Below are 20529 nucleotides of genomic sequence, written 5' to 3'. Positions count from 1 at the left end.
TATTTGATGAGCGTTGAAAAGGAATCTGTACTCCATTAATGAGCACTTCAAATTGGACAGGAGACTAGGCTGAGTTTTTTTTTTTTTTTTTTACTATATTAGCTTTATTATTTCCATTCATTAACAAATGAGGAATCAAGCCCAGTTACACCAAAGAAGGCTCTGTGACAACTGCAACAGCATGAGCATTCTCTCTCTCTCTCCGTCTCTCTCTCTCACTCTCGCCCTCGCTCTCTCTCTCTCTCACTTTCTCCCTTGCTCTCTCTCTCGTTCTCTCTCCCTCATTCTCTCTCTCTCTCCCTTTCTGTCTCTCTCTCACTCTCCCTTTCTCTGTTTCTCTCTCTCTCTTTCCCTTTCTCTCTCTCCCTTTCTGTCTCACTCTCACTCTCCCTTTCTCTGTCTCTCTCTCCTATTCCTCTGGCTGTTGTAGAGCTGTAGTAGAGATGTGAGTCCCCCCCCCCCCCCCCCCCCCCCTGCCCCCGGGGCTAGAAGCAGTTATGGATTATTATTTGAAATAGCGACAGGCATTACAATTTGCAACCCTCCCCTTATTTAAAAAAAAAAAAAAAAAACACAATCAAACATTGTGGCATTATAAAGACAGGCGTTAAACTCACTATAAATTCAGGGCACTTAGCTGAATTACTGTCTCCCATAATTCCCTGCCCTACAGGACGTGCTGCAAGAATCGCAACAAGGCCAGTGCTCATGGCATCCTTTACCCCCCTCACTCCTGTAGTAGCTGAAATGAAAAGGGAGGCCTAGTTAGGACTTTCATGGGAGACCTCTTGGGGAAACAAGCTTTCTGTGGCAGTGGCTGCAATTGTGTAAGTGGGCCAGTAAAAAGCCTTCTTCCTCGTCGGCCAGTAAAATGCCTTCTTACTCGTGGGCCAGTAAAACACCTTCTTCCTCGTGGGCCATCTATACACACACAATGCTCCAATGCGGTGATGGGGACACTGTGTCGTATGAGAGGCAGTCACAGAAATGGAATATTCTGAAATATATTGTACATGGTTTTTTTTTTTTTTTTTTTTTAAACATAATGATAAATACATTTCACAGGGGTGCATAATTGCCAAATATACTGCACTGAAAGATCACTGGCGATCATTTGCACAGGCCTGATTGCCCTTTTATTGTGAAGCATTTAAACATCTTAATACGCATTAATTAAGCCTATTCTCAATATATGTGATGAGCCGACCAACATGATTGGTCAATGTGATGGACCTATCCAATATGATTGGTTATTCCAAACTGAGGAAAAGTCTAAAATAAGGGCATATACAGTGTTAAAAAATTTTAAAAATAAAATTCATTATTGGAACAACATCCCACAAACCGTAAAGAACTCATTATAGACTGATCTCCTGCATGTTTTTTTAAAATATAGTTCAGAGTACAATGTCACATCTACCTATTAAGAATTTCCAAGATAATTTGCTTCTTCTTAATTAGAATTTGCTAATTAAATAATGTTTTAAAATAATCATGATGAAAGCAACATATTATTGAGTTATGATTAATGGCGTGAACTTAATACTGGTGTGCAAGCAAAGTGTGACAATCTCCGCAGAAATTAGTGAATTTTAATGTGCAAACTGGTAGATCTGATAGATGGATAGACAGACAGACAGACAGACAGACAGACAGAAAGATAGATAGATAGATAGATAGATAGATAGATAGATAGATAGATAGATAGATAGGTAGATAGACAGACAGACAGACAGACAGACAGGCAGAAAGATAGATAGATAGATAGATAGATAGATAGATAGATAGATAGATAGATAGATAGAAAAAAAGACAGATGATTGTCCTCTGCGAGGGAATTCTTTTTCACAGCCGGTGCCAGCCACAGAACACATAAGCCAATAAAGCGTGACACACTGAATCATACGCCGCACGGCGAAGAACACCCCGACATTACAGCACAACAGCACAGCAGAAACGCCGGGCCGCGATATCGAGCCGCGCTTAAATAGGAATCACAAATCACAGCGGGAGAGGAGTGTTGTTAAGTTTATGTATGGCACAGGGTGCAAAGCTTTCCCCGATGTGCGGCCGTCTGCCACAGGTCCTATAAGAGAGGGGGGGTGGGGGTGGGGGGGTGGGGGTGGGGGGATTACAACGATTCCAAGGGCCCAGACTGACAGTAAATATTAGAACATAGGCTTTTCTGTGATGGTCCAGGGTGGCGGGGCCCGATGTGGCATCTTTTTTTGGGCGGGGGCCCTGAACTGCTGCACATGGGTGCCCTGTATCTGTGACCCGAGAACCAACATGCAGTCTCACACGTGCAGTTCCTCACAGACTCCCAAATCTTTAAGGCCTTATTTTTAACCCTTTAAGGTGTGATGTCACAGATATGTGATTAGAACATTCTTAACTGAACATTCTAATTCTGATGTAACATTCACTACTGGTTACTTGAAAGCAATGGAGGAGATATAAATATATATGTATATATATATATATATATATATATATATATATTTTTTTTTTTTTTTAAACCTACTCTTCTGCTATGGTCAATCCACACATGTGATAAAAGCTGAAATGTGTATGATGCTCAGTGTCCTCTCAGGTCTTTCACACTGACTGCCGCTGTCCAATCCCCTGAGGCCTGGCTGATTTGCCCAATCAACACGCAGACCGCTACTGCTGTCAGATAACTGGATATGAAATAGCTCTACTTAACACCTAGTTAACCGATTGGCACATTTAAACCCAAACTTGCCCCGGAGGACCTGGCGACAAGCTGACGGTGGGTCCAGGCCATTCAAGCACTTCGTTTTAGTCCAAATCTGTCAAATTTTTCGCAATCTCTGCTTGAATCTCCGACTAATAATCTACCATTGTTATTATTACAGTGCCTGGATCTATCCTGTGTAACACCAGGGACACTAAGCACTAAGCAATATATAATAACTTCACTGGAGTTTAAGCAGGGAGTAATTGGTAATGCTGTCAGACATAAAAAATATAATTGGATACAATAGAACAGACAAGTAATGTAATATAATGTCGTTTTACAGGAGAGAGAGAGGGAAAAAAAAAACTGAAATAGAGTTTGTGGCTGCGAAGGCGAAGCAGCTGTCGTCCTGAGTGAGCATTCGCAGTTTGTCTGCTAGAATAAATTATTAAGAGCCGGGAAAGAAAGGAACGCCCACTCGTTTCCAATGAAACTGCGTCTTCACGTTTGGCGATTTCTGCCACACGTTTGGACGGGACGAGGCCTGGTTGCCTTCCCATACGGAAAAAGGTAATATATTTCAATATATTTCAATATATCTAAGTATATTGTGTAATATATTTATGAAATACATAAACGAACAACACGTATTTAAATATATTTTAAATATGTGTGCTATATGTAAGCACGTATTAAATGTATGCGAATACGCGAGTATAGATAATGGATGACTGGATTTTCACAATATATTTGAAACATATGTAAATATATATGTAATAAATACATTACAGAATATAAGTAGGTATATAGTAGTTTGCATGTATTTTCATATATCATTTTTCAGTACGGGTTGTCCGACGTTAAATTCCGAATCAGGTCATCCCTGAATTTGCCTGGGTAAACACATCCTCCTCTAAGTCTCCACCGACAGCCAGCGCCACGCACTCCCCCCCGACCCCCCCCACCCCCCCACGGGGGTTCTGGTCTGTACTCCTTCATCTGAGTAATTGACTGTACGGGCAACTGAATCACCCACTAAACCAGGTGTCAATCAGCATGTGGCAGAGAGAGAGGCGCGGGCTTCCGGCAGGGCTGGCACCGCACACACCGCTAGTTTCTGTGAGTTACTGTACGTCTCCTCAAACTTTCATCAGCAGCGCATTAAAATCCCGCACAGGCAGCATATGCCCTAAACGCAATGAATTAATTTGTTGATTTGAAAAGGGGCGTTAAGACACCCCCGAAACCCACATAGTTTATTCAGAGCGCGAACCTGGCGTGAACCCTAATGCATACAAAAGAGGGGAACTGCGCAGACATAAATACTAAATGCTGCGATTTGTCTGTTTGAAAGCCGTGGGAAGGCAGGAGCCGCTCGATCGCACGTTTGATTCGTTATCCGCGCGCACCCGGATGTGGGCTGGGCAGGCGGGCACCATTTTGAAGCGAAGCGAATCGGGTTCGATTGCCCGGGTCGATGTGCCTTTTGCCATCGCACAGACATTCCCCCGGGGAACCAGCGGCGACACCGACCCAACGCGTCACCGAGACTCGACAACGAGAGAGTCTTCCGGGAGAGAAGGCGCAAGTGCGGCATCACTTTTTTTTGCACGTTTTTTCTCCTCGCGAGCGAAGAACGCCGGATTTTGAGACAGCTACGGGATCCCTCGCCACCGCTTTTCTGAGGGGGGCAGAGAGCACCAGCCCAGGCCGAGGAGGAACGCCCAGCTCCCCATCATTGCACCGCGACAGTTTGGGAGAAACTTCGCTTAGTCCGCTAAAGAAGTTAACTCTGATGGCCAGGCACTGCAGCGGATGTTTTGTTTTTTTTTCTTTTCTTTTTAAAAAAAATAGCTCTCGGAGTTACTGAAGAGCATAAGGGAGGCACAAGGGACACCACAAACGCTGGAAAAAATGTGTAGAGGAGGTGAGGACGTTGGGCAAGTGCTATAAACATGGAGAAAAGATCGGATTTAATCACCTGATGTTTGTTATTCCGACACATTCATCCTCACAAAACCAGTTTTTCCCCTAATTTAGTTCTTCCAATATCTCGCTCCACCTAAATATTTAATGGGAGCAGGAGGCAGCGGTCTATAACTAACGCTACCGTCCATTAAATTATGGCGTGGAGCACGAATGACCTTTACACCGGGCTATTAGTGTTTAATGGTGAGATAACATTGTACTTTCCTTCCAAGCGAATGACTCTCTCTCTCCTAAAGCATCATCCAATCCACCTCTGCTCATAGATCACTTTCACCATAGGGAAGGTACCAGTGAAATGCATACATAACGTGCGCTCATACTCAGACACCATAGAGGCAAACACCATAAACGCCTACACACACACACACACACAGGCACAGACATGCGCCACACACAAGTGAGAAGCAGATACTCAAGCATAAAAAGACAAATCCACACAAACACTCACACACACACACAATAGATGCACACCTACAAACTTACATAGTCTGAGAATATAAACAGGTATCACGTCACAAAAATACCAAAATAAACATTCATATACCGGCACACACGTACACACGTGTGCGCGCACACACACACACACACACACACATATGCGTACACTATGGTAGGTCTGTATTAGTCACTGATGGGACTTCACAGCAGACTTCACAAATCTAACCCCAATCAGCTCTCTGCTCTGTGTCTGGCAGCAGCCGGTCCAGCGGGCTCTCCTCCGTGCTGTCACATTAGCATCAGTGTCAGAACCCAGGGGCCCCATCGGCCCCGCACACCGTGACCTCTGAGGTCAACCGCGGCCCCCAGAGCGCGACCCGCGGGGGCGAGCCGCGACCACGACGCCCCCGCCACCGCCGCGAGTGCATAAAGCGTTTACCTGGAATGGACCAATGGGAGTGACTGGAACTCTGGCCATTTTCCACTGGGGGCCCTGGTTCCCCGAGATGGCCCAGACCGGCGTCTCCATCATGGCGATGCTCTTCACTCGCAAAAAAACGTTCAGCGAACCTGAGGGGAAATGGAGAGGGATGGAGAGAGAGAGAGAGAGCAAAGAGACAGGGGGAGGGAGAGAGACAGAGAAAGAGAGAGAGAGAGAGAGAGAGAGAGAGAGAGGGAGAGAGAGAGTGAGAGAGAGAGCAAAGAGACAGGGGGAGGGAGAGAGACAGATAAAGAGAGAGAGAGAGAGAGAGACAGAGAGACAGGGGGAGAGAGAGTGATGGTAAGACAGTGTAAGAGGGAGAATAAGGGAGAGAGAGACAGAGATAAAGAGAGAGAATAAGGGTGAGTGACAGAATAAGAGAGATAGTAGGAGGGAGCATAAGGGAGAGAGAGAGAGAGAGAGAGAGAGAGAGAGAGAGAGAGAGAGAGAGAGAGAGAGAGAGAGAGAGAGAGAGAGTCACTGTCAGTGTGAGTACAGCAGGGGGTGTCACATCTTCAGAGCAGTTCCTTCACCGTGTCCTTCAAATTTCACTCCATGTAGTGCAACACACTGGCATTAAAATTAAACCTGGGCACCGGTGTTCAGAAGTCCCTGTCAGAAGTGTGTGTTTGTTTACGCGTGTGTTTGAGCTGCCTCACTGCCCACTCGCTGTGGTTTTGATGAAAGAAATCAATTCTGCGGAGAGAGAGAGAGAGACATCAACCCGTGTGACTAATGCATAATAATACTGTTTTTTTCTTTGTGGTTTTTGAGGAGAGCGGCGTACAATAAAGTTTGGATATTTGAATGGGGTAGGCAAAGGCAAGCGCTTTCCGCTGAGAAGACAAGAGGCCACACCGCAGCCACAGCTAGAGATGTGGGTCATATATCAAGAATAAAATCACACATTCCAGGTGCATCCCTGGAGCCCAACTCTTAATCTCCCCTCATTCATATTCATAATCGCACCGCATAAATAATGCAGAAATAGTCACCGTCCACTCGCAGTTTCTCAGGATGATCAGGTGACTCATAATCCCATTATGAGTATGACATTATTATGCCACATATAGTGTACGTTATATAGCACACGCCAGGTACTGACGGCAAGCGGAGCCCCAGTCAGTTAGGAGTTTAAAATGGAGCATGCTATTCCCCGTTGGGCCGCTCAGGAGCAGTTTCCGCCGGTCGGTCAGGTGTGTGCAATCTGGCCCTGCCAGCTGTGCAGGCCTCAGACGCGGTGGCAGCACAGCTCAGCTGGTTTATTACCGCCGCGGAAAAGGATGAGGCAGCTGGCCTCGGGAGCCGCGCGCGCCAAGCGGGCACCTAGCATGCGACGAAACCACCCCCCCCCCCCCCCCCCGGAACCGCCCCCCTACCCCCCCTACCCCCCCCAACACACACTCACGCAAATCCAGGCCATCGCAGCAATGGCACGGCCAATCACTTATGATTTTATGCGGCCAAAATCGAGGGGGGAAGCAAAAAAGCGTCTTGAGGGAAATGCCGTTTGAGAAGAATTCTAACTGCCTTGTACACGGAGAACAACAGTAACGGGCCGCATGGATGGATGAATGGATGGATGGATGGATGGATGGATGAATGGATGGATGGATGGATGGATGGATGGATGGATGGATGGATGGATAGATGGATGGATGGATGGATGGATGGATGGATGATGGGATGGATGGAACAGTAATGTGTTTGGACCGAACAAGAGACACAATAAGTATCATTTTATCATCATCGACTTACATAAGCACTTCAGCACTTTAACGGTCAGACAGTCTGCTGTTTTTACACTTCATCTTAAGTGAAGTTTTTAAGTTTGCTGCTTTTATTATTGTACGTTCTGTTTTTATTGCGTTGTTTTTACTGCTTGTTTAATCTTTTCTGTTTTTAAGTATTGCACTATGGCCCCGGGGGGCACTATATTTCGTTCTACTCTTTGCATAACCTGTAAGGAGAAGGAACGACAATAAACTAACTATCTATCTTATCTTAACTATCTATCTTTTCTGGAAAAGAGCAACTAAGCATAGCTGAATTCGGTGACTGTGGGTCATGACGTGGTCAAGTTTTTTAAGTGGGACGCAAACTCCGCTCCGCTCGCTACCATCTGGCGCTTCTGTCACTGTTTTCCCGTGACACACACACACACATACGCGCGAAACTCCCGCCCACACGCGCATCGCACATTATGCTGCCAATCTGCCTCCCGCCCTCACGCGCCTCCCGCCCTCACGCGCACCGAACGGAACGCACGCCAAACCCGCCGCCACTGCCACGCATTTCTGAGGCTCTCCTGTCCTTCACACACGAGAGAGAGAGAGAGAGAGAGAGAGAGAGAGAGAGCCTGAGAGAGCCTGAGAGAGAGAGAGAGAGAGAGAGAGAGAGAGAGCCTGAGAGAGACTGTCTGAAGTCACGGCTCGTAAGCGTGTTCAGAGGATGCATACCCCCCCCCCCCAACCCCACCTGCTGTGTTTCCCCCTGTCACTGTTTCCTTCATCTTTATTAACTAATTAACTGATTCATTCATTCACATTGAGGCACTGCATGCCTGGCAAAAAAAAAGCCTGGGTTGAAATCCATACAGGCTTGCATTCAGTCCCGGCTTGAGTGACAGAATTGAAGTGATGTTTAACCTCCTGACCTCCTGGTCACTCAAAATGGAACACTGGGATAATAGAATAAGGCTAGGATGCGGTTGTCATCACCATTCCACACAGAGGAGCCAGAGGAGCTCCACCAATCACAGAGCACACCGGTTACAACCAATAGAACCACGCCAACTGTGCTTTGGTGGATGCCTATTGGTAATACTGCCTGGACACCATCAGGGACCCAGAAAGTAGCTACCAATCACCATTGCTCTTCTTCCATTGCTGTCTGATGTCCAGCTTACTCTCTAATTAGAGGGACTGCTCTCCGGTTCATATATACACTTTGTTGTACGTCGCTCTGGATAAGAGCGTCTGCCAAATGCCTGTAATGTAATGTAATGTAATGTGAAAGTAACATCAAAGTTCGCTCTATCCCTGGTGAAACAGTAATACCCTTATTGCCACAGGGGTACATATTCATGACAATCTTCGGTGTTAAAAAAAAGCTCTCAAGTATTGAAAGAATAAAGCAAGGATTCATAAGTTTGTGGTACAATGTACACATACAAATATACGCAACCCACAAACAGTATCTGTGTTTGGCGTGCGTGTCGGTGCGTGAATTCACAAGAGGCACACGGCTTTCCTAGGAACAACACAAATCACACCTTTTCACAACGCACTGCCGCAAGCGGCTCATAGCATCTTTACGGATTGACACTACCAGGTAAGAATCAAATTCAAGGTGTAAGAACATTCTCAAGACTTGCTCTGAGAATACGTATTTCAGTGGATCGACCCTGGCCTCAGTTTCGAATGGGTGATGTCATGCCCATTAGTGATCAAGTGAATATGTCACGTGACTAAGTTCAATAGCGGTGATCCAGACCTCAGTGGACTGAACCCCATAATGGCCAGCCATACCTAAACTCCTATGGACTCTGTGAGTTGCAATCTAAGGACAGGTTCAACACACGCAAAACTAATTCTTCAAAAGCCCCTGGTCCTGTGCGACTAGCCTCGTGCAACGGGTATTTTTACCCACAGAAAACACCCAACTCAGGGAGCCGAGACACCCTAAAGCCACAGCAAGTTCAAACAAACAAATGACCCTCAGACTTTTCAAACGCAACCGACCACTAGCTACAGCTAATCCATGCATTTTTTTTTTGTTTGTTTGTTTTTTTTTTTTTTAACCGATTGAAGTTAAGTTAAAAAATAAGTGGCTCTTAATTGTGGCTCAAATACCACAAAGCCATTTCAGCAAATGCGCATTGGCGTGTTGATGACTTCCTGGTTCGGGAGGGAAAAAAAAGGATAATGAGGCCATTAATAACTTAATAAACAGGAGATTGGGCACGAGCTATTATTAGGCGCCGGCAAATTGCTCTGCAGTCAATATTAAGATGAGTGATGCCCTCCTTATTATAGAGCTTCACGACCGCAGCCTTCAGTAAACAGTGTGTGGGGAATAGCCACCGCTCTCCCCGCAATCAAGGTAATGTAGCCAGAGATGAAAGAAAAGGGGGGGGGGGGGGAGAACGAACGAAGAAACAAATGAGTAATGGATCGCAAATCAAATCATGGAATTATAATGTGTTTACGTAGAGCGTTTTGCAAAACATTTGTCTCAATTCGCTTTCGCGGAGCCGCCCGGCTTGACGTCGCGTCGCGTCGCCGGCGAACGCGAGTACCCAGGGTGACGGTGGGCACGGAAGACCTCCCGAGGTGGCGGAGGAGAAAGTCTTACAGGGACCCATTTTCTTTGCTTAGTTAACCTTTACATAACCAGGAGACCCGTGGAGACACAGACACTCTCTTTTTAAAGAGAGAGAGACCCGGTCCGAGACAGCAGCCGGCATTAGTAAAATACGATACATAATAAATCACACGATTCACAGAGTCTTAGGGGAGGAACCAGACTCAATGGGGGGGGGGGGGGGGGGGGGGGGCAGGGTGGGGGGGGGGGGGTAGAGGCGTGAATGGATAAGGTGCAGCTTAGGAGCACTAAGGGAACCAGAGTGAACCTCTAAATCACTGGACCAGGTCTTAATCTTATCTTGGGTGAACCTCCAGTAGTAGAAGATACTGCTGCTACTGCTGCTGGTGTTCCTGCACCTTTGACCCAGCTCATGCGCCTGGATTGTTCCCCCTTGAAAACCCCACCGGATAAATGATTCACGTGGTGGGTGTACGGTAAAGACTGAGCCATGAGCCAAAATGGCCGCAGGCGTCCGCCGAGTGACACAAGCAAGGTGTGGGCCGGATAGAAACCCAGGGAGACGCGGCTAATGGACCCTGCTAAAGGGCTGAGAGAAGACAGAGGAACAGAGGGGCAACTGGTGAGAGAGAGGGACAGACGGAGGGAGAGAACGCGAGAGAGAGCGAGATAGCAGGGGAGAGAGATGGAGAGGTAGGAGAGAGAGAGACAAGGTGAGAAGGATGTTGAAGACAGCGGCCCAGTGGAACTACAGGAGAGAGAGAGAGAAGAGCGAGAGAACGAGAGAGAGAGCAGGGCAGAGAGAGAAAAGACAAGGATGCCTGCCGAGAGGTACAGTGCTCGAGTTGGAGGACACGCACGTAACGAAACAGGACGAGCACTTCATCATCGCACTTTGAAATGACGGGCGGAAGGCTCCAGGCCTGGAACGGGTCCTTCTCCGTGATGGCGCACAGACGGCGAGAGAGCCGCGCCACGCATTCAGAACACCTCATCCTCGCCGACCCACACACGCGGCCACCCGCGCGCGTGGCACAGTATGCTGGCTCCCGCTGAGAGCAAGGCTTGGGCCTGTGCTCAGCATGGGGTTCCTCTTCACTTTTTAAAGAAACGCACTGAGACACGGCACCGGGGCCACCGAGTTTGGATTACCGAATGGGCCTGTAGGCCCCAGGCCCAGGGGCCCAAAGGTCAGGGGGGGGTCCTCAAGGGTCCCAACAAACCTTGCCGTGGAATGTGTGCTGCATTCTGAGCCATGATTCAGGTGTTGAGTTTCAGCCAATAGCTACGGTCTCTGTGATCACATGACTAAGGAACTTGGCGAACCCAGAGCGCAGAAGGAGTGAAGGAATCCGCAGGGAGAAGAGAGAGAGGATGTCCGTCTGTCTGTCTGCATCTAACCAGTAGTCTAGTTCTGGGCCTCTTCCCGTATCTCATGGTAAAACATCTATTATTTAAACATCTAAACAAATTGCTCTCTAATTCTTTATTTACTCGCACCCAGCAGTCGCCCTTCAAGGTTTTTCAACCGCCTACTTGGGCGATGACAGGCCAAAACTTGAGAGAGATCTCTTTCTTCTTTTCTTTTTTTCTTCCCTCCTTCTCTCCAAAGGAAGAGAAGCGTGCGGTTAAAGATTTATTGATCCAGTCACAGCAATGCAAAACATGTCTTCTTAAAAATGTCAGGCTACAAGAGAAAGCTAGAGAAGGATACCGCTCTATCAGCACCTCCCCCTACCCCTACCCCCCACTCCCCCACATCCTGAAAATAAAAACACTCAGGCACAGAACAACCAAATGACCACAGCACCCCCAGCCCCATTAATTATTTTTTTTGGGATGGGGGCGGGGGGGGTGGAGTTATTGCAGTCAACAACCCACCTGTCACATGATAAATCTGTATAGCTGGCGGGAGGTGATTTCACGTCACTTCTAAATGGTACCTATTTATTCAGCTGGGGGGGGGGGGGGGGGGGGGGGGGGGGGGGGGGGGGGGGGGTGTTGAGGGAGTGGGGGTTACTCAGGCATTTCCAGTGAAATACTTTTCTTTATGGTACAAAATGAGAGATTTAAACCCACAGTAATCTGCACCGCAGTCTAATGGTTGTTTATGGGAGGAGGTGGATAGAACGATAGCGCCTCTACAGAGGACAGACACAGAGGGAAATTATTGATGAAATCATCAACGGCGCCTCATAACAAAAAATCAATGTGACAATGTGACAACTGGAAGAGTCTAAGTTATTTCCGATTGTTAAAAATTATTGCACTTTCCAGAGTGGCAATCAAACATCATGCTTCCTGTGTAAATAGCCAATTAGAAGCTTAACTAGCTAGTTAGCCAAGTGATGACAGTGAACACACAATGTACAGAGTTTGCTAATTGCTGGAACAACAGAGTCAATTCAAGGCTGACGCTCTGGATAAGACATATTAAAAAAAGCACTTCTCTTGGAAATACTAAACAATAAAACACTAAAGCGGGACACTACGTTACATACATGAGATACGTATGTTATGTATTCTTGGATATTTGTACAGATACTAAGCATATTTTAAAGATGTATTTAATATGTAAATAGTAGTTTTAATATGTAATCACGTTAAAAAATATTCTTTTTATATATACATTTAAGATTTGCATAACTTTCTTGTTTGTGAGATTCACACAATTTTCTCATTATTAGTGGGCTTTATTTTATCCAGCTAAAGAAGACCTGCAGTGATCGTGGACATTGTGGGAGAAGAGAAGAGGGAAGGACGGGGGGGGGGGGTGGGGGGGGGGCTCTGAATGAGTTTTAGGGGGCAGCACAATGCCAGCATCACAGGAGGTCCTCCACCAGGGGCACAATCATTGGGGTGGGGGGGTTTTGGTTAGGAAAATTTCCAAGGGCCCTGACTGGACAGTGGTCCTGAAAAGAAAAACTGTGCAGTAATTGTGCAGGGGCAGGGGTGTAGCTGGGGTGCTGAGGCCCAATGTGAGGTACTTTCTCTCGACCTGTTCTGTTCTCCGCTCACTGTTTGCCGACCAGGCGAGAACAGCGTCCGCCGAATGACTGCAATGCAGACGCAACGTCCCCGCGGGAGGCCTGGGGGCTGAGCGCGTGAGCCCAGCGTGAGTGTTAAAGCGCTGCCCACACCGCGGCGTGCCCCCCCCCCGGCGCCGGACGCCCCCCACCCCCCCCCCCCCCCCCCCCCCCGCCCCCCCTCCCCCCCCCCCCCCCCCCCCCCCCCCCCCCCCCGCCCTCCGCTCGCTCGCTCGCTCGCTCGCTCGCTCGCTCCACACGGCTGCCCCAGGTGGTCTTTTCAGAACGCCGACGACTGAACCTCCGCCCGCCGCCAGGCTTCGCGGAAAAGGTCGACCGACTGCCGAAATCACGGAGTCCGTCAAAGTGGGGGCTGCGGCACAAACGGCCCCCGCCTGGGAGGGAACAGGCCCGGCCCGGGGGTGGGGGTCACTCGGGTGGGAGTACCGGCTGAGCTCGGCCGATTCGGTAAGCGCTCACCAACGCGCGTTTCAGTCCGCTGTCCTTACATGTACATTACCCTTATAGTTCAGCCATTTTAGCCGATGCTCTTATCGAAAGCGTGACTTAGAATGAGTGCAAATGAAAAAAGGCTGTAGATCCTCCAACATCTCACGTAGCGATTAATGAGAATGCAATGGCCAGTTCATGACACCTGGGCAATCGGTAATCCTTTGTGCCTAGAATTAACTTCAGGAAGGGAACATGGAGAAAGGTTTATTTTTTGGGATCGGGGGATATAGATTAGATAGGGGAAGATGGGGAAGAGGGGAATGGGTATCAGGGTGGAGAAGGCCTTCTGACACCTCTCTCAATTTCCCCCTCTCTCATGCTTCTTAAGCCCAATCAGTAATGTCGCACCTCTCTTCTCCCATACTCCCTTCTCCCTTTTTCTTCTCTCGCTCCCTTTCTTTCTCCCACTCCCTCTCTCTCTTTCTCTCTCTCTTTTGTTTCTCTCACCCTTTCTCTCTCCCACTCACTCTCACTCACTCACTGTTTGCGAGTCAAACTTTTCTTTTCCCACAGTCACTATGACATCATTCCACATTCGCCCACCTCTCAACTGCCCTCAGAGTACGGCAACATCACACAGAGCCTCTAGCTGGCTAGCAAAGACACTCTGGATAACTTCATTTAAAAGGACTTACCCAGAGAAAGGTACTGGAGCACACAGATCTTCTTTTAAATATTTACTATACAAACACGACCAACGTTTCGACGCTACTGCGTCTTCACCAGAGTCAAAACAACTAAGAAACCACAGGACCACATACATTATTTCATACGGACAGGAAGTTCACCTGACACTCCAGAGCTAGCCGTGTGTTTCGCCAGGCTTGACCACGTCCTTCAAAGAGCAAAAAAAAAAAAAAAAGAGACACCAAGCAAAGTCCTTGTCATAATGGAAGTTGAAGCAGCACTCAATACGCGCCCGATAAGGATTTAATAGCGAACTCGGTGTTAAAGAATTATTCTGAAAGTGTGAAGATTCAGTGGCCTCGTTGAATGGAGGAGAGACAGCGGCTAGGTGCAATTAGGCCCCAACGAGCCTGACGGTGATTAATAAGGGGGATGAACGGCGTGATGACTCACTGCGAGCCCCGCGGCCATCTTCCCAGCAAAACCAGGCCTGTCAAAACATCGTTTAACGGGACCAAAGCTCATTAAATGTTGTTTAATGCCTTTGCTGAACTGCGCAGAGCGTCTTGTACATTTCTAATGGGGACGCGCGTCTCCCAGCAGGACGGTGTATAATTGGGCGGGAGCAGATGTGGATCCTGTTTACGGTGGCGTCTGTACAGCGCCCGTCAAACGCCGGCCCCGGTCACTTAGCAGATTAGCCCCAACCGTTTCAGCTTAGCTAATATTAGCCCGCGGGCGGCGTCAGTCGGCGGTGCGGGAAAGGACAGGAGGTCAGGCGGCGAGATGGAAAAAAGCGAAGGGCGGTGTGCATCGCTCATTCTAGAAAGCCGGCTCTGTGTCGTTCTGGGGGTCCCAGCGATCCCCACGAGGGGGTCTGCAAGTGACTTTGGGGCAATCGCCTAAGGGACAGAGTTTGAGTGGAAGAGAAGCGGGGGGGGGGGGGGGGTCGAGGAGAGGGCACACAGCTAAAATCCCTTGCGTCAAATTAACTCTAATGGCTTTTAGAGTTACTGAGTTGAACAGAGCAGGGACAATATGTACTCCATTAGTGTCAGAAATACTTGCTCAGAGTTGATTTTACACTGAACACTTTTATGTGCATCCATTTTATTGCTCTTGTAGACAGATCCAGGCTTCTCACGTTGGCCTTCTTAATGACAACAACAACAAAAAAATAACAATCTTTTTTTGGGATTTCTTGCATCACATTCAAGACCCTTCCTACCTCCAAGGAGGGGGGGGGGTGAGGGATTTTGATGAATGGTCTTTGCTTTTCGATTTTTATTTTAATTAAGATCCCATGTCTGCCCACAGCCTACTGAATAGCAGGCAAGATTAATAAAGCATTCCTTCATAAAAGAGCCTTGAGCCAAACTCATCAATACACCAAAGGTGACGGAAGTGAAAATCTTGGCAGCTATCTTTGAAACACATCCAGGTGCACAACGGCCTGTTTGGATCTGGGCAGGACGTTAATCAGGCCAAAACACCATAGAGAGTAAACAGCACAGGGGTAATTCACGGGCCAAAACGTACAAAACCCTGTCCGTATCGCTACGTACATTCACCACCCACCCCCCCCCACATGTATTGTATTGTATTCATGTATCAACCCTAATCTCTTCTGACACCTGCATGACCCCCACATGACCCCCATGTGACTCACTCACTCACACACATGACCCCCACATGACCCCCATGTGACTCACTCACTCACACACATGACCCCCACATGACCCCCATGTGACTCACTCACTCACACACATGACCCCCATGTGACTCACTCACTCACACACATGACCCCCACATGACCCCCATGTGACTCACTCACTCACACACATGACCCCCACATGACCCCCATGTGAATCACTCACTCACACACATGACCCCCACATGACCCCCATGTGACTCACTCACTCACACACATGACCCCCACATGACCCCCATGTGACTCACTCACTCACACACACGACCCCCACATGACCCCCATGTGACTCACTCACTCACACACATGACCCCCGCCACGCGGTACACGTGTTTTGTGCGTCCCTGTCCCAGGCCATGCCGGGTCGCGCAGGTGGGCGCGTCGCATGGCGCAGTGGGCGTGGGCGCGTCACCCGCGCGGCGCCGCCTGGGCGTGCTCCGTAAAGCCGGGAGCGCGTGCGTGCGCGCGGACCGCGCCCGAGCCGCCCCCACGGGCGCAATAAATCACGGAACGCGCGAGACGTGCGCGCGGGCGGCGAAATCCGCTCACTCGATAAAGCTGTCTGATAGTCCGGCCGATGATGAACCGCCTCACGAGTGACTGATCGCATCCGGAGGCGCCATCAATCATCGCCCTCTACAGTCTGCAAGCCCCCCCCCCCAACCCCCGCCACCCCTCCCTCCCCGCCCGCCCGCCGGCCCGCCCGCCCCCACCAGGCGCGGAGAGCCTCGCGTACCCCACCGGAGCAGGGCCAGCTCCTCCCACCCAACAATAAAAAAGGAAGATTGACAGCGGGCTTTTGCGAGGGAGAGGACGGACGCCTTGTAAAACCGGTCTTTACCCTCGGCTCAATCACACCGGCGTTTCACAGGCACGCCCACGCTCTTCCGCAGCTGCATCTTGGCTGTTTCGCCTCTATCTTTGCCTGGACTACCTTTCGCCTCCTCTGCGAACCTTTCTGACAGACAGATTCTACGATGACGCGTAAGCACCAAAGCACCAAGATGCCGAAACAGCCGTCTAATTCCACAGCGGAGCTGCCCAGCTCCAGGTCCTGCAGGCCGGAGCGTCTGCAGGTATTTTACTCCAACCGTGTACTACACCACCTGATTTCTCCAACGAGCTTACTTCCCGGACCAAGGAGGCAAAAATAATTAGCGAAGCCAGGTGGTGTAGTACACGGCTAGAGCAAATACCTGCAGGCGCCGCGGCCCGCAGGACCCGGAGTCGAGCGGCTCAGCGCTATAGCTTGTTAGCATTAGCCTGGGCGGGACGGACAGCGAGAAGCTGTGCTCGGATTGGAGAGGAGGCCCATAAGCACGGCGACCCAGGGCACTGAGCGGTCAGACACACGGCGACCTGATTAAAGAGGAACGCAGGAAGTCCACATGTGTCAGGAGTGAACAGGCTGAAGCGCCACATGTGCGTCCCCTCCTCTGGTGGGGGCTGGCAGGGGGGTGGGGATGTGGGGGGTGGTTCAGTCTGCCATCAAGCTGCCCATGAAATATTGAAGAGCACGTGCTGTGTGTGTGTGTGTGTGTGTGTGATGTGAGTGTGTGTGCATGATTGATGTATGTGTGTGTATGTGTCTGTGCGTGTGGAAGGGTTGGGGGGGTGGTGGTGGTTGTTAGGGCAGCAGCAGCAGCAGCTGGGACAGAGAAGTGGGTAGTGAGGGGGGGGTCTAGGGAGATTTGGGAAGGGGGGGGGGCGGTGGTGGTAACCAGCCTGCAGGGTCACTCGATCAGATGCTAAGAGCGACAGATGCGCGCCGCTCGCTCTGGGGAGGGGGGGCGAGGGGGGGAGGGAAGGGGGGGGGGGGGCGAGGGGAGCGCCCCTCGCTGCATGTTTACGACTCGTGTGTCAAACGGGCGGATCAAATGAGCCGTTTCCTCCCAACCACACCGCAGAGACCAAGCAGATGTCATTTACTGACTTTCCCTCTCTTTTTTTCCCTCTCTTTTTTTTTCCTCTTTTTTTTTTTCAGTCCCCCCGCCGGATTCCGAATGACTAATTCATCCGAAACGACTCCGAAAGTTAAAACCTCTAAGCAAGGCTTTCCGTTTTTTTTAATTTTTATTTTTTTTTATTTTTAATTGCTTTGGCTGCAGCGATCTGTTCTCACCTGCCCGCTCGGGAACTCGAACCCGTGACCTTTCCGGGACAGAGTCCAGAGCTCTGCCCTGCCTGTAAAAAAAAAAGAATGCCCGGAGCTCCCAGGGGTTACGCCCATTCGTACTCAGCCCAGGCACTAAAGGACATGATTGGCAAACCGCCGTTAATTAATTGGAGGCTCTGAATTGCTCTCAGCTCGTTTAGCATACATTTATGCGAGGAATTAATCAGGTAAACCGAGAGCCCAGCCAGACTGGAGAGCCGGGTCCACGCTAAGGGCGCGACAGGCCTCAGATGTTCGGATTGGACGTCTCCACGGCGAGGGGGAGGGGCTCGGCAGAGCGCGGGAGGGGCTTAGCGAAAAGGGAGGCTGAGCGCCTTACCCGGGATGGACAGGGGGTGGAGCTTAGCACTATGGACGCGCAGGTACTCACCGATGTGCTTCCCACGCATGTGGTAGTAGAAGGAGATGCAGTAGGGCATGCGGTTAGAGCCCTTGGGGCCCTTGGAGGTGACGTTGTAGAGCGGGGACAGCAGACGTGCGGTGTCCAGTGGCTGCCTGGGCCGGGAGGCCTCGATGTACATGTAGTACCCTGAGGACACACACACTTCAGCGGTCAGTACATGTAAGTAAGGATAATGTGAATAGATACATTTTTGGGGTCTGTAAATATCCATTCAGTAAGGATACTGCCAACCAGATACATTTTCTTGGTCTGTAAATGTCCCTACAGGGAGGATACTGTCAACTGATAAATTTCCTGGTCTGTAAGTGAACAGATACATTTGGTGGTCTGTAAATATCCACACAGTAAGGATACTGTGAACCGATACAACTGGGGGGTCAGTGAATGTCTACGTAGTAACAGTACTGTAAACAGACTCACTTTGGAGGTCAGTAAATGGTCATATACTGGTTGTATTGTGACCAAACCCTTTGGGGATTTGTGAAGGTTTCATGTAGTGCGTATACTGTGAACAGATTCACTTTGAGGGTCAGTAAATGAGTGAGTATACTGTAAGCCAGTGGTCTCCAACCCTGGTCCTGGAGAGCTACAGGGTCTGCTGGTTTTTGTTTAAACCTTAATATCAGCACCCAATTGAGACCCAAGACACCAGGTGAGTTGACTTAACTGTGTAATCAACTGCTCTAATTGATTCATGAAGTGCAGAGTCACTATGAAAACCAGCAGACCCTGTAGCTCTCCAGGACCAGGGTTGGAGACCACTGCTGTAAACAGACTCACTTTGGAGGTCAGTAAATGGTCATGTACGTGTTGTACTGTGTACAGACACTTTGGTGGTCTGCAAATGTTCATGTATTGCATATACTGTGAATATATTAACATTGGGGACAGTTAAATGTGAGTGATTACGCTATGAACAGGGAAAGCACACCATGTAGGCGTCAGTGAATGTTCAGGCATTATGCATGCTGCAGACAGTTTGGGGGTCAGGACACACTAATGCTACCGGAGAGACACCGAACAGGAAATCATACAAGGGCTTGAAGGGAGGAAGACAGCATCAGACATTTAAAAAAAAGAGACAGGAATGTCCACACCCATCCTTACGGCTATGTGTTCACGTCATTACACTGTCGCGCACTGATGACATCATCACATCACAACGGGGGGGAGGGGGACAAAATCCCGCGCTGCAACTTTTTAACCTTTTGCAAAAAACATATTTGTTTTTGAAAGACGAAAACAGCAATACGGTTCCAAAATGTGATATAAACATGACGCATGGAGAAATTACGCCCGTGAAAATGGCCCAGCTGTTTCTGTTTTTTTCAAAAACCCCTTTAAGGTAATGATATACATTTTTAAAATCCACTGACTCTGACAACAGTGGATTTGAGTTCTCTAGCCCACAAACCATTCATTCATATTTTGAAATGAATATGGCTTTGAGGAGGTTGGTTGAGGACAGGCCAAAGTGAGTCATTTTTAACATTACATGCATGTGCTACTTTTGATATAACTTACACTATATTACCAAAAGTTTCTGGACACCTCCTTGGTCTGAGGCTGTTTTTATGGTTTGGGTTAGGCCCCTTAGTTCCAGTGAAGGCAAATCTTACTACTACAGCCTACAATGGCATTCTAGATGATTCTGTGCTTCCCTAACAGTTTGGGGATGGTCCTTTCCTGTTTCAACATAACAATGCCCCCGAGCACACAGCGAGATCCATACAGAAATGGTATCATAAAGATCGGTGTTGAAGAAATTTACTGGCCTGCACAGAGCCCTGACCCCATCCAACACCTTTGAGATAAATTGGAAATCCAAATGCAAGCCAGGCATAATCACCCAATCAGTGCCCAGCACCAATGCTCTTCTGAACGAATGGAAGCAAATCCCTGTAGCAATGTTCAAACATCTAGTATAAAACCTTCCCAGAAGAGTGGAAGTTGTTACAGCAGCTGGGTGGACCAACTCCACATTATTGCCCATGATTTTGGATGAGATGTTAGATGTTAGCTGTCCACAATATTTGTGCCTTCAAGTTATGTGTTCATATCGGCCATTAGAATCCATATGAAGATGTGTGCAAACTAGATGGAGTTACCGGGAGGGGGGAACACACAGGTACAAGAGAAAT

At 48.8% G+C, this 20529-nt stretch overlaps 1 protein-coding gene across 1 annotated transcript in view; it reads right to left on the bottom strand.

The window, feature by feature from the left end:
• LOC118236646 (MAM domain-containing glycosylphosphatidylinositol anchor protein 1) overlaps window positions 1-20529 on the bottom strand; it is a 71830-nt gene that overhangs the window by 16231 nt on the left and 35070 nt on the right. The window contains exons 8-9 of the mRNA XM_035435186.1: window positions 18356-18514; window positions 5568-5698 (exon numbers count right to left, since the gene is read on the bottom strand). Coding sequence (XP_035291077.1) covers window positions 5568-5698; window positions 18356-18514 — 290 coding nt within the window. The remainder of the gene's footprint in view (window positions 1-5567; window positions 5699-18355; window positions 18515-20529) is intronic.

This window comes from Anguilla anguilla, chromosome 1, assembly GCF_013347855.1.
Source record: "Anguilla anguilla isolate fAngAng1 chromosome 1, fAngAng1.pri, whole genome shotgun sequence".
Taxonomy (NCBI): Eukaryota; Metazoa; Chordata; class Actinopteri; order Anguilliformes; family Anguillidae; genus Anguilla; species Anguilla anguilla.
This window is presented reverse-complemented; position numbering and strand designations above follow the sequence as displayed.